Raw genomic sequence first — 14,244 nt, forward strand, 5'->3', positions numbered from 1 at the left:
TGTAAATATCATATTAGCTGTTTTACATTTCTTGTATCCAAAATTGTCATGACGTTTTTCTTTGCGTTTCTTAATATATCGCTCTAAAGTGGACCTGTTGTTGACCCCAAATTCGTTTGCAGCTGATCGAATCCAGGTGCCACGTTCATTTGCTTCAGCAGCACGCTGGAGATCTTCTTCAGAGCTACTACGAGTAGAAATCCCGGTGTATTTTATGGCATACTGCTTACAAGCTTGATGTTTTCTTTAAAAAAAGTCTGCACTCATAAAATTCTGTGGTGCATAAATATACAGTAAGGCCTACTTTAGGCTTACAGATAGCTTACTGTTTAACAGAAAAAGTCATTCTTAACTGCACTGATTGTTTGTCGAAAGCACAAATTAGCCTATAACTCACAAGGTTTATGAGGCTTTTGCAGAACATTGCTACTCTAACTTTGAACTTCTACATTACATGGATCAACTCTCCTTATCCGGTTCAACTCTCCTTAACACTATGATCAACTCTCCTGTAGGTGCAGGAGAGTTGAGCCATTTGGCAAAACTTTTTTAAAGTTAAATTCTAAAAATACTTTTGATATTGACTAACATTTAATCAGAGTGATTGGAAGCCAATTGGTTCTACTTCAACATAAGCACACAACATTTGGACCAGCAACCATACAATCGGAAATATGGGCTCAAACGCAAAAATTGGCTCAACTCTCCCGCATCTCATTACAGAGTCTTGCTTCCAACCATCACAATTTGTGCGAAGAAGTTGACCGAGATCAGTGATCTTGTGACCTGTGAGGAGTTGAAAGTGAAAGTCCTTGAAGGGGTGAAGAAACAATTTAGCAAGTGCTTTAACGACATGAAATGCGTTATGGCATCATGTCTTCATCCCTCCTTCAAGACGTTGTGGCTACAATTTCTGCACTAGGCTACGTTTCCACGGATGATGCTGACGCACTGCGAGAAAAAGTCAAGATCGATGTAATTCGACTGTTGCGGGAGACATCAAGCCAGGTTGATACCGAGAAGATGTGACACCAACACCAGTCATGACTCCAAGAATGTATTTTTTGGAGTGCTGGCGCCATCCCGTAAACGTCGGTGCAGAAGAAAGCAGCAACTGTGGACGCCTTTTTTTCGGACAAGAGCAAGCCCTTGAGATTTTCGAAAACCGAGTTAAAACATCTGTTCATTAAATACAACACCCCCATTCCTTCCAGTGCTGCGGTGGAGAGCCTTTTCTCTGTTGGAAAAGATGTGCTTAAGCCAAAGCGGGCAAGACTTTGTGACTCTCCTTCTGAAATGCTCGTGTTTTTGAAAGATGCGTAGCCTACGGTACCGGTAGCAATAAATTTCCCTTAGAATGTGCTTTCTGTAACGACGTTAAAATGACAGCGTAAACGAATGATAACATTCGTTTTCAAGGTCATTTTTGCGTCACTAGGGACTTGAGTGTTTCCTAGTGTCATTTTAGACAAAAGTAGCGCAAAAAGTAGCGGTAGCGCGCGCTACTTTGGCCGAGTAGCGGGTAGCGCGCTACTTTTGTAAATTGGTAGCGTGTAGCGGTAGCGCGCGCTATTTTGGCCCAAGTAGCGGTAGCGAGTAGCGCGCTACTTTAAAAGTAGCGGGTACCCACCTCTGCAAATAGCAGAGATGTACGTATGCGCCGCAAATTCTACGCCGCATACTTGCGGCGTAGACTTTTTGTTTGCGCTAACGCTTGCGGCCACATTTTTTTGAATAGTTTGCGCTTGAGGCTGCGCCGTAAAGTTTTCGCGGTTTTTTAGCGCATAGCGTCAACGCATACTTTTTAATGTCTTAGTTGTTGTTTGCAATTTTATTTGTCAAACTGCGAAATGTTGACGTCTTGCAATTGCCCATTGTTCTAGTGTTGTGTCACAGTGTCATCTATAATTCTTCAGTCAGCTGGAGTTTGTTTGTATATCGCACTACTGCCTTTGACGCTAGAGTCCCACGTGGAGACTGAAGTCTTGCAGAAAAAAAAAAGAATTAGTTAAAACAACTTAGGCCTACTGAGAAATTAGTAAATTACAGGTCAGAACAGGAATATAATGTAAGCAAGCAAGTAGGTAGGTTGGTAATGTCGCTCCATGTAAAATGTAAACAACGACTTGGCTTCGTAGTGTGAAGTATTTTTAGTCAAACAGTGTTGAAGGCGTTTGTAAGCAATTGTGAGCACTTTAATTTATATTAGTTAAGTCTTTGATTTTGGGGCAAATCAGAAACTTCTCAGGCAATGAGCAGTGCAGCCTATGTATCTAAACAAACTCAAATATTTAGTCTCCGACCGTGATTGCTTGCATGATGTTGTACTCTGTATGTTATATGTAGTACATTACTTTGCCTTTGCCGGTTATTCTTGTTGTAGGCTATGTAGCGTAGTAATGTGTAGGCCTACATACAGTAGACTATCAAGCTAAGGTAATTTTTACTTGGCAATTTATACATTCTGTTGCGTAAGTATGTAATTATATATGTTTTGTAACTTGATGAGCAGTTTAGCAAAACATACATCCATGGGCCAATTGTGAGAGGCTTTTGAGTAGCCTACTGCTAATAACACTAGTAGGCTAATGCTAACTATCCCTGAATGCTAATAACAAAGAGTTGTGCAGTTCAGAATCTAAACTTGCTTGTGCCTGGCAGTTTTGTCTTCCATTAACCCACTTTTTAAAAATCTTATCAGAAAAAAGCATAGAGCTTACTGAGAGAATTATGGCATTAAAAGCAACATCAGTCTTATTCAAACGGAATCATTTTAAAAATAGTGTTTTTTATAATGGATTTTTAGGGAGCGACAGTTAGTATAATACTAGAATTTTCTTGATAGGCACTCGCCACATATCAAAGTTGTTAAAAAACTCTCAGGCTGAAAGCCACTGCAACCAGACGAAGGAAGCCAGCTACAACGAACCCCGTGGGCTACTCCATGCTCTTTATGAGGACACTGGCGAAGACAGCATAGACGAGGTTGTAAAAGCGTACTTGGAAGAGAGGCCACACAAAGGACCATTAACCGTAGGCGCTTTTCCAACGAAAGATTTCCAAAATACTTTTTTTCGCTACAACACGCCAATACCTTCCAGTGTTGCGGTTGAAAGAATGTTTTCAATGGGCAAAGACATATTGAAACCAAAACGCAGCAAAATGTCAGATGAACACTTTCAGATGCTTGTGTTTCTTCGTGGAAATTCAAAATAACCGGCAAAGGCACTTGTTTGTTTCGAGTGGTTTATACCGTGTGAATGTTTGGCACCTAGCAAACAAAATGAGTTTGCACTAGTGCAGTGGCGTAGCCAAGGGGGGGGGGGGTTGGGGGTTACAACCCCCCCCCTTTTGGCACGCGTGTGACGTCACGATATTGAGAATGATGCTTTCAGTCTAAAAAAAAATTGCCTAATTTTATACAAAACTGCATTAAAAGAGCGAGTTTTGCCAATACTAAACATTCAAACATCTCAGCCAAGAATTAGCAACAAGAAAACATAGAGACTTAGCTTTATTTCCGAAAAATGCCGAAGAAAACATGATCTTATCCTTTTGCTATGCCACCGGACGGCACCATTTTACAGGAATATTCATACCCACATTTCTGTTGAAAATGCTCTCAGAATGCATCAAATTCAAATTAATTTTTCAAAATTTTCTGGGGGAGGCACCCCAGCCGCTGAGTGTCGTCTTAGGCGAAACCCCCCTTTCAAAATTGCTGGCTACGCTACTGTGCTAGTGTATGCGCTGACGCTGCCAACTTTTTTTACAAGTTGCGTTGACGCATACGGCGTATAGTTTTTCGAACGTTTGCGTTGACGGCGTCAATACTTTTGTATGCGCGTACATCACTGGCAAATAGGCAACCAAACAACCCTTGTGGTGAAGCCACTGCCACAGTAGCTCGGTGCTAAGTCTGGCTTTACAACTCTGGGGAAAAACACGCACCGAACATCATTTCTACTCACTGTGCCCTTATTCATCGACATGCACTGGCAGGTAAAACCTTTCCAGAATATTTGAAAGCAGTATTGAAGCATGTGGTTGAATGTGTGAACTTTATCAGGGCACGTGCTCTTAATCATCGTCTTTTCAAAGTGGTTTGTGATCAGATGGGATCAGTACTCAGTAGCCTACACTCTGTTCTCCTTTATCACACCGAAGTTCGGTGGCTCTCTAAGGAAAAAGTGTTACCATTATAGATGTAGGCCTACATGATAAAATTGAGGGCTTTCAGACAAAATTAGATCTGTGGAGTAGAAGAGTTCGAAAAGGAATTTACGCAAATTTTCCGACATTTGATGATTAAAAAGTCGCAACGAGATTTCTGACCTCGAAGTCGACATATGCTGCACCTTGTCGCCTTAAAAAAGAACTTTGGCGGTTACTTCGAAGGTGAAAGTTTTAACAGTAGCCTACTGCTCTTTGGATAACTCATCCTTTCGAAGTCAAGTTAGAAAGTATTGCTGACGATGATCTTTGCAAAGATGAATTGATTGATTTTCAATGTTCAACAACGCTTTGTTCCAAATTCTTATCGTGCAATGGTGACTATTCCAAGTTTTGGTGGGGATTAGTCGAAGAGTTTCCTACGCAGCTACGCTAACTAAGCATGCATTCGAAGTTATTATACTTTTTCCAACTACTTATCTGTGTGAAGCATGGTTGACTGGACACGATGACATCACAAGAGGCCACCAAAACGGTGGGGGTAAATTTTACTTTTTTCATTCGGCAAGGGGTAAACGAGACAAAAAAGGTTAAGAACCCCTGCTCTACAAGTATGCAAAACTACCATATCTTCACACTAAATTTAGTGTGAAGATCAGTTATTTATTTCAATATCGATGTAAAATCAGTTATTTTTTTGTTACTTGAAAAGGGCTAACATGTGTATGGCCGAAAACGTTCGTAGATAGTATATGTTCAGTTTAATATATTATGTTAAATGCCGTGTGGTTGCTTGGTTTCATCTGTTTATTTATTATATAGGCTAGCCTATATAATCGGTTTGGTTGCAGGAGCAAGTCCTTGAGCTTTTCGAATACCGAGTTAAAACATCTGTTCATTAAATACAACACCCCATTCCTTCCAGTGCTGCGGTAGGGAGACTTTTTTCTGTTGGAAAAGATGTGCTTAAGCCAAAGCGGGCAGGACTTAGTGACTCTCATTTTGAAATGCTCGTGTTTTTAAAAGATGCGTAACAAATTTCCCTTCGAAACATTCGTTTTCAAGGTCATTTTTGCGTCACTAGGAACTTGAAGAGTGTTTCCCAGTGTCCTTTTATACAAAAGTAGCGATAGCGCGCGCTACTTTTGTAAATTGGTAGTGGGTAGCGCGCTAGTTTGGTCCAAGTAGCGGTAGCGCACTACTCTTAAAAGTAGCGGGTGGCCACTTCTGCCTATAACATTAGTTCGTAGTCGTCGTATGAGCAGGTCTTTCCATGCTAGATTGGAGGGCAGGAAGTCATCAGCCTCTCAGCAGTCTTAGTTGAGCCTACGCTATTGTTGGATTTAACCAGATAGGCTACAATGCTTAGCCTGTTACCTGATTGAAATGGATTTTAAATATCGTACTTAAATGTCTACCGATTTGATGCAAAACAACGAACAATGTCATCTACTAGGTGCCATCGACACTCGACACATTCCCGAGTAGAACGAGCGCCGCTTGATCTTGCTGTTTTCTCATTCACAGAATAGAGAGCTTAACTAAGTCTCACATTGATTCGTGGTAGGCTACAAAACTTTAAAATGACGAGGAAAGAGTCTTTTATTTCTCAAAACTGCAGTAGCAGTATTTCTAGAAACTACTTTCGTCTGACCATCTGTAGGAGCTTGTCATCAGAATGAAGCTAATCTATAGCCTGTGTGGTGAGGTCATTATGAGAAGGCTTTCTTGTTTTCATGCTGGGTTACGTTAAGTTGTAACGATATCATTACCAGTCGGAAATTATATTAACTAAAAAGTGGTTCGTTTACTACGATGACCCAGTTGAAGGTGTTTAGTTTAGCATTACTCTATGTAATGCTATCAAAAATATGCGTTCGAACGGCCAATTTTGAAGCTATTTTCGGGAAATTAGAATAAAAACCGACTTTCTGACGTTTTTTCATCTCAAACAATTTATTTCAATAAATTTGTTGGAAAAATTTAATTTCTATACGCACAATGCACAATCACATGGCTATTATCTTGTGAAATATTTTGTCTCTGTGATTTTCATAGCTTCTGTTATTAGCGATTAATTAGCACGGGCTAAAATAGCCCATGACGTACTTTCCGCGTACGAAAACAGCTCGTACTAAGATAGGGTTAAACGACAGTGAAATATTAATAACCAGATTTATTGCACACTTCTTATATATCGAAAAAATGTGTGTGATTGGTGGGGTGGGTACAAAGAGCGCATCCACCTAAACTACAATAGTTTGCTGACTGTATTGCAAAAGTTGAAGTGTGATGTCATTAACCCCTCATACGACGATGGTATACCTGGGTCTTCAACCAGTTTTAAATTTTTGAATTCAAACTAAAACCTTTAATAGTTTTGAACCGTTTGAAATATTCAAATTGTTCAGCATGCCAAAATGCTCAAAACGTTTACAAGATTGGTAGAAGACCTGAAAGCAATCTTTTTGCTGCAACAATTGAAAGTTTTAGTTTAAATGCATTAAAATCGGTAAAAAGCTCTCAACAAGGCAACAACTCGTCGCCAAGGATTGACACGCATTCAACACTAACAAATATTTAAAAAAAATATTAAAACAATTTCAACAAGTGTCCTCAGTAATCATAGATGTAACTGGAGGAGGTTCAGATAAACGCTTCAACAATTTCATGACAACGTCATACTGTGGAGAGGAGCTTGTGCAGAGAGGTGATGACGTCAGCGCCTCAACAAGAGGCTGAAGTAACTGCTTGTCAGGCTGGCATTCTTTACCTGAAAAAACCTTGCAATTAGTTTTACAGACACTTGGTTTAACAAAAACATGTAAGGTAGTATGAAAAATAGATAATAATCGGCTAAGAAGATGGGATAAGGGATGCTAGAACAGGAAGATGCAAAAGCAGGATTGGCAATGATAGCTACACAATTCAATTTAGTATCATCCAAGGTAAGTTCACCTCAACAAAGGTTTGAAGAGCCATAGGCACATAGTACTTGGAAAATATGGATTCAGTCAGTAGGTAGTATCATTGACCGTCAAAGAAAGTACTGCAGAGACGACATTTTGTCCCATTCAAGGCTTGCTCTTTTCTAGTTTAGTAAACGTGAATAAAAAAAACAACCTAATCTTTGTGTTTATTTTCAAGCAAGTTATTAAGTGCCTTGCGAAAACACAGCCACATATGAGCAATAGGCGTCACACTAACGTTTTTCAAATGTGAGCATACAACACCACTCAGCCATTTACCCGGTGTACAATATCATTACGTACATAGCATGAAGTCGACCAGAGGCTTCATCGCAGTCAAGGCTTCTTCTCTTATTGTGGCAAACTTGATATCACCTGAAAGCGGACGTGTAAACAAGAAAGTAGAACATTTGTTTTTCTATTTTGTGACAAATATGGGTTAATTCTACTGTATTTTGACGAGCGTAGATTATAATTATTACAAAATCACTGTTTTTCTAAAGCAACAGACATGGTTTTAGTTACGAACAACCAAAGGTTATTAGAAGCAATAAGAAGACCAAGCAACGATGGTTCGACTCTCGGGGTGTGTACTTGCCACTTAAACAACATACTTCAAAAACAGCTCGACATGCCTATGTAGACAACCATGCAATAAAGTTATACATTGTACAACTATGCAAAATTGTCAGATTTAAAGCTTCCACAGAGGTTTTCTCAGAACGAGAATAAAGATTCTCATGGTCACACACAATTCACAAGAAAACAAATTATCAAAACCTTGTGCGACAACATACAAGCGGCCAGCATGATTCTACAATCTACATACCCAATGAATTGCACAGTGGAGGAATTATAACGTCACAAACTATAGGTTGCATTGTTGGGTGGCACGCATGGAGGTCTATGACGTGAGGAAGCATAGAGGCAATGCACTGGAGAGACGTCACTTTCATGGCGTGGGTGCTCAGTGATGCGTAGTCTCCCAATACGGTAAAAACCTTATTGAAGTGATCGCCTGAGGTCAAAAGTTCATTATTCTGCAAGTTGCTACCCAGACAAGATCCATCATTTTCACATTGATTCATTGTCTGCAAACGTTAAATAAATGTAAAAATGACGCATTTTGCTGTCTAGGTATTTGTAGTGTGCTGAACTGCGTGAATGCAAAAATGGAAAACTCATCACGAAGAGACGAGAACATTTTTGTCTTTCCACGCACAAAAATGACCAGATGTCAACAAACACACCAAGAAGTAGAAAACTTCAATCCACTTGGAAGGAAGAATAGGGATTGTCTCAAAACGTGATGAAAGCAAAATTAAAGATCGTCATCTTAGGTTTGGATAAACTGAAGATGACGATGACATAAGAAGTATGAACAGTCATATTACGTAGTATTAGTTGATGGCAAATGTCATACGGACTTAACATAGGAGTGTGGTGATGAAAGGTCCGACATAATACAAAGCATAAGATATTGACACAATGACACCATAATTTAGACTCGGCTGCCTGACCGTGAGTGGATTGAGATGCCGCAGACCAAGCGCGGGAAAGAGATTTCAAATATTTTTCTTTCATTTGCCAAGAATCCTTTTGATTGGTCGAACTGTCGTTGTCGTCATCACTGCTGTTCCCAGAAGAATTGCCCTGCAAATATTTCGGTGACAACACTGACGGGGAATCCACAAGTCAACAAATCCCAAACTAAAACGTGTTAAAGGGTTCATTTACTAACTCAAAACTTTCCACTTTTACATCCTTTCAACGTCCAGCAACGTTTGGGATGAAAAGTTTAAAAACATTGGCTGGTTAGTGTGTGTCGTTACATAACGATATATCCACCATACAGGTTCTGGCAATACCATAGTTCAGGATATTCAACGTCTGCAGACGTTGAATTAATGTAAAAATGACGTATTTTGCTGCCTGGCTCGAACGGTTGGACATCGAGGTACAAAAGTTCCAGTCGTTTTACCAGAATTAACTATAGCACAATACTCTCGCATAAACATTCACAGTCTACAACCAAGAAAAACGACAACAAAAGATTAAAAAATAATAATACTTTAGAAAAGATAGGAGACGCAATCGTCCAAAATCGATCAAAAGCGTCAAGTTTTTGTGCTTCCAGAACACTGGCAAGTGATGACGCTGCAATGGTGCGGTAGCTCGGCTTGCCACGTTGGCTCTCGCCCTCCAGAGTTGTCACCACCTGAGGAATCAATGAAAGTGATTTCTTTAATCGCTTGCGAGCCCAAAACAATAGAAATTCGATAAATGAAGGTTTGCTGCTTTTGGATTCATTCTTACCGCTGTCAATTGTTCTTCATTGAGATTGCAATGTACAGTCACATCTCGCAAGGCTTCGATCAAATGATGCTTGCCTTCCCACGTTCGACCACGTAAACCTTCCAAGAGCACCTGGTGAAGAAAACGACGATGCAGTTCTCAACTCAGATACCACAAAGATTGTGTATAAACTATAAAGCAAACGATAACAGCTTTTTCAACCAGACTGGTGAAAGCCGAACTTTTTGGTCTCGATCATGGCAAAGAACACAACTTCAGAGCTTGTACAATCTACCTGCAGAATGGAGGAAAGATGAGAGTCGACAACCGCTGGAGAATGTTGCTTCTTGACCATGTGAGAAAGTGTAGCAGCGGCTTGTGACTTGGTGAGCCATTTGGTGGATTGAAGACAGGTAGAGCAGAGTTCAGTTATCTCACCCATGTACAATCGCAAGGCGGTTTCGAGACCTACAAGATAATCAAAATAGTAATAAGTCATGAAAGTGAATGTGAATGAAAACTAGTGAAAAGTTCACTAACAAGCTTTATCATGCAAATGTGTACATTTACATATCAGAATCAAGGTAATAATTGAAAATAAAAATGTGCAATGCAGCAGCCAGAGCCAATAATTTTAACAGCAATTTCAGTTTCAATCAACAGAAAAAAAAACAGAATTTCTATTTGAATAAGTATGCGGTTGACCAAGCCCGGGATTGTTTTAACGTGAAACCTTAAGCAGCGCATGATTATTTCTTGTCGGTTTTTGCTGTTAATTAACAAGTTAAAACATTTAAACCTGATTTAGATCAAAGATTAACTAAGCCAACCAGACGGAGGAGCCTCACCTGGAGTGAATTCCTCCCATATTTCCTTCCACATCATTGAAACATCGGTTTCTTTGTTCCTGTCAAATCATGGAAGTTATAAAATTTGTTTGGAAGCAGCAGAATAATAATTGCAACTAAGAAAAGATTTTAAACTGCACGGGAACGTTTGTGGAAACTTGCAGTAGTTTTCAAATGACTCTCACCAATCACTAAGAGCGAGAAACATCGTGGATTTTTTCAGTATGCCAGTGAACTTAAAAATTTAAAGCCGTAAGGTCAAATACACATGCGACACAAAATGAAACGTAATTGTTAAAGAAAATAATGTGAATACCAGTGCACATCAAACTTTGAAAGTTACATCTACTTTGAAGGTCCAAGATACTCATATATTGCATAAATTCAAACATATATTCTCATGACAGAAACAACAAAATTTCTGAAGCCTAAACATCAGGAAACATTCAACGAATTCTAGGTTACCTTTCATCTAGCTGCTTCTGTTCGTGAGTGCCGTAAAAGGCCAGAGGTAGCACAACAGTGGCATGACGGTTGAGTACATCCGGGGACTTCTGAGCAATCGAATGGATGACACTGGCAGCAGCATGCTTCGTATCTTCGTCTGAAAGATAAAGTCGACCAGTAAATTAATGAGTGTGATCCGGCGAGGCTTTAATGAAATCTTTAAAAAAAGATGCAAGAACAAACATCCCAGACAGCAAAATCTGTCATTTTTATGTTTGCAAACGTTGAATCACTGTAAAAATGACAGATTTTGTTGTCTAGGTACAAACAATCAACATATCCACATTGGCATAGTTAATGCCTTTACTTTAACCAAGAAAACGTAGAAAAGGCAAGTTGAGGAGGAAAGTAGCAAGGTGGGCTTGACAAGAGAGGACGCGTTAGATTATGTGGAGACATGGTGTGAAGGCGATTGCGGCACTTGGAGGTGAATCCGGCCACCTTCGGTAACGGGGACAATGTCCCCGGGACATCACCGGATTAAAACTGGACTTCTACTACTTTTACTTTACTGCCATCTTATTAGAGCTACTCCTTACAAAGCTTGATATTGCGGTGACAGGAGTTACAGTATATACCTACCGTCTTTATCAATATACCACTGCTTCATCTTAAGTAGAGTTTTCTCCACAGAGTTGTCACTTGCAACAGATGCCACGGCGCCAATAGTCTGCGAGTAAATGCGACGAAGCGCCGGGGAACGATCTTGGACACCTGTGGAAAGATCGACACAATCTTGCATGAAAATACAGGAATATAACTTGGACTGTGGTGAAAGCATTTTAAGGGTGTGTCGACCACAAAATAGTAAAAGTCGATTTGATGCGTATTAATTTTTCCTACTTGTTTTTTAGAGTGATGAAACCAGGTATTTTTTTCGTCAGGAAAGCAACCCAATGTTTATCATGTGACGCAGGCGACTTCTTTGCTTCAAATTTGCTCTGACAAAGTTTCCATCGGAACAAATGTGATCTTTTATTGATATGATGAAAAAGTTTGCCAATGAAGGATGTGCTTGCTACTGTCCAATCAACTTACCTGTTGTCAATGCACTGATGAGTTTGCCACAGAACGGTGTCAAGTCCTTCCCACACACGGAGACCATTGTTTGAATGGCGTGACAGCTGCCCGCCTGTTGAAGGTTAGTAGTGGATAAGTACTGGCAGCAACAAATGATGACAAAACTGATGCAGTGTCGCACTTAATTATGAACCACAGCAATCGTAAACAAAAAAAGTAACTTTAAAACCGCAACAGACACGGCCACTAAACTTTTGTTAACAATATCAGGCAGGTTAGAAAATTCAAATTAGCTGCTACTATTCGACCGCTACAATTGTTCACCTTCGTGAGCAGGCCAACCCCACGCTTTGCAACATCCACCAACACAGCGACCACTTCCTTCGTTGTGTCCTCGTCGCATTGTTCCAAACATCGGGCGGTGGTTTCCATGAGGGGGTTGCCTTTCACTGACTGCACACGCACGCTGTCCAACACCTCCTGCGTGTTGCCACTGCTGCGTGTGTGCACGTAATTGAGCACCTGGCGCATTGTAAAGAAACAAACAAACCAGCATTTAAAGTAGAATTGTGAAACGTGCTGTCTGTGCTGTGTCAACTACAAGCGCCAAAGTCTGTAGAAGTAGATATCATAAATCTAATAAACTTGGAGAGACTTGCTAGTCTAAAAATATATGGCAAAGTTTTCTAACCGACTTGAACGAAGAGCCATATCGTCCATGAAAATTAAGTTGTAATCTTACCGGTGCCTCGGTGGCGCTGAGAGCTTCTAGAAGCTTTCCTATCATTTGTGCAAGGCAGGGCTTGATCAATCCACCGCTCACCTTCGATATCTCAACCAGAGTCGACAAACTGAAGGATCATATGCGTAACGTTATTCATTCAGCAGCTTTGAAATTCAAACAAAACAAAAGACATAAAGAATTACGATAATGCAGTAACCAAATCAGATCACATGGGGCTTTAAATTTGTCAAGGCTTTAAGACCTACAAGTTCAATCTCAAACTGAGAGTTGAACTTTTGGCTTTTTATTCCATCAAATATGGTAAAATAGCGCAGTCATTAAAAAACTTCATTAGGAAAATATCCATTGTCCAGAAGGCGTCAATAACTTTTATACAGTAGTTTACGTTCTAAAAATGAAACAAAATCACCTCAAGCTTTTGACCTCAGCCACGCTGCTGTTCAAGCCGTCGTTGAGTAGAACAGAGAGAATTTCAGCCAAACTGTCGCTTGGTAGGGAGCCGCCGTTTATTTCGTTGCATATGCGGATGGTGACCTGCATGATACAATGCATCAGGAACATGTGTTTCTCGGCAATCGGGTGTAGCAAGACAAAGGACTACCTTCTTTAGTTGAGTACAAGTGTCCTGTGCGGCGTCTCGTACAGTTTCTTTGATATCATCTCGCACACGTAGCATGTTGTGCCACAATTCAGCAAGTCTGGCAACAAGTGGATTCGAATTTCCTTGAGTCGTGCCGCCTTGCAGAAGCTTGGTAAGCGCGTGGCAACTGGCCTGACGCGTCCGCCACGCCTTGTCAGTGACGCTGCGCAGAAGATCGTCCACGATCAACTCCAGATACTCTGCAACCTAAACCGGACATCATGCAAAGTCACCAAGTGGACGTGTTACTGTGAATTATTTTCTTGGGTACAATAGCTCTTATCTAGTAAGCCAAAAGACGTCGCCGGTCGGTTAAGAACATACTTAATCCCGTATGATTCAGGTTTGCAAAAAAAACTAGGCAGATTTTAGGGATGTTCAAAACAAAGTGGAACTTTTCGTTTCGACAAAAATTTTGGTTTCTGATTACCGGTACGTTTTTTAGTGAAGAATTTAGTTTTGCTCAATTTCAAAAGATGTGAGTTTAAAACTGAACATGATGAACTTGAAAAAAACTTAAGATAAACATTTTGCTTTCCAATTCAAGTAATCAACATTTTCATGCTGTGGACGAAGTTTATGATCTCTCCAAAACGCACCAGTTTGTTTGAATCATCAGCAAGTACATTCCAAATCGATGTCATCGCCGATCGCACCGAGGGCTGAGGGTCAAAGGTGTAGCGATACAATCGGGGCACAATGCGGGGAAGATGGGGCTGTAACTGGTCCCTGGCTGCCGTGGCGATGCTGCGAACTCCAAAGGCCGCCCCCTGAAACATGAAATTATACAACATTTTAAAAGAAGCACTTGATTAATGATCAGTCTTCAAAAAAGTATTATCGATTAATCTTTGGTTGTTGTCGTTGCATTGTAACACAGTCGTTGGTTGTTGTGCTGAATTGTAAGACAAACCTTCTTAGTGTTCCAGTAGAGGTGATGGTTTGCAAGATGGAGAAACTTATAGACAAGGTCAGGTTGGTTGAGTTCCGACGCCAGCGAACATAACTCCTTGTATGTGGAGAGGTTTGTACTGAAGATGAATATAA

At 40.3% G+C, this 14,244-nt stretch overlaps 1 protein-coding gene across 2 annotated transcripts in view; it reads right to left on the reverse strand.

Moving 5' to 3' along the window:
* Window positions 1-6,118: 6,118 nt before the first annotated feature.
* The window catches only part of LOC145769959 (proteasome adapter and scaffold protein ECM29-like), a 28,481-nt gene continuing 20,355 nt past the window's right edge, over window positions 6,119-14,244 (reverse strand). Inside the window, exons 25-41 of one of the 2 annotated variants that reach the window (XM_082581525.1) lie at window positions 14,111-14,228; window positions 13,797-13,967; window positions 13,159-13,404; window positions 12,967-13,091; window positions 12,555-12,663; window positions 12,137-12,334; window positions 11,831-11,924; window positions 11,375-11,506; window positions 10,751-10,889; window positions 10,286-10,344; window positions 9,733-9,905; window positions 9,459-9,569; window positions 9,214-9,360; window positions 8,663-8,795; window positions 7,972-8,160; window positions 7,446-7,517; window positions 6,119-6,946 (exon numbers count right to left, since the gene is read on the reverse strand). In XM_082581525.1, coding sequence (XP_082437651.1) covers window positions 6,777-6,946; window positions 7,446-7,517; window positions 7,972-8,160; window positions 8,663-8,795; window positions 9,214-9,360; window positions 9,459-9,569; window positions 9,733-9,905; window positions 10,286-10,344; window positions 10,751-10,889; window positions 11,375-11,506; window positions 11,831-11,924; window positions 12,137-12,334; window positions 12,555-12,663; window positions 12,967-13,091; window positions 13,159-13,404; window positions 13,797-13,967; window positions 14,111-14,228 — 2,386 coding nt within the window. In that variant the 3' untranslated portion in view covers window positions 6,119-6,776. Of the gene's footprint in view, window positions 6,947-7,445; window positions 7,518-7,971; window positions 8,234-8,662; window positions 8,796-9,213; window positions 9,361-9,458; window positions 9,570-9,732; window positions 9,906-10,285; window positions 10,345-10,750; window positions 10,890-11,374; window positions 11,507-11,830; window positions 11,925-12,136; window positions 12,335-12,554; window positions 12,664-12,966; window positions 13,092-13,158; window positions 13,405-13,796; window positions 13,968-14,110; window positions 14,229-14,244 lie in introns of those variants that run through there. The other variant, XM_082581533.1, reaches the window with a different exon arrangement.

The sequence above is a fragment of the Aplidium turbinatum genome, chromosome 1 (genome assembly GCF_918807975.1).
Source record: "Aplidium turbinatum chromosome 1, kaAplTurb1.1, whole genome shotgun sequence".
In the NCBI taxonomy this organism is placed as follows: Eukaryota; Metazoa; Chordata; class Ascidiacea; order Aplousobranchia; family Polyclinidae; genus Aplidium; species Aplidium turbinatum.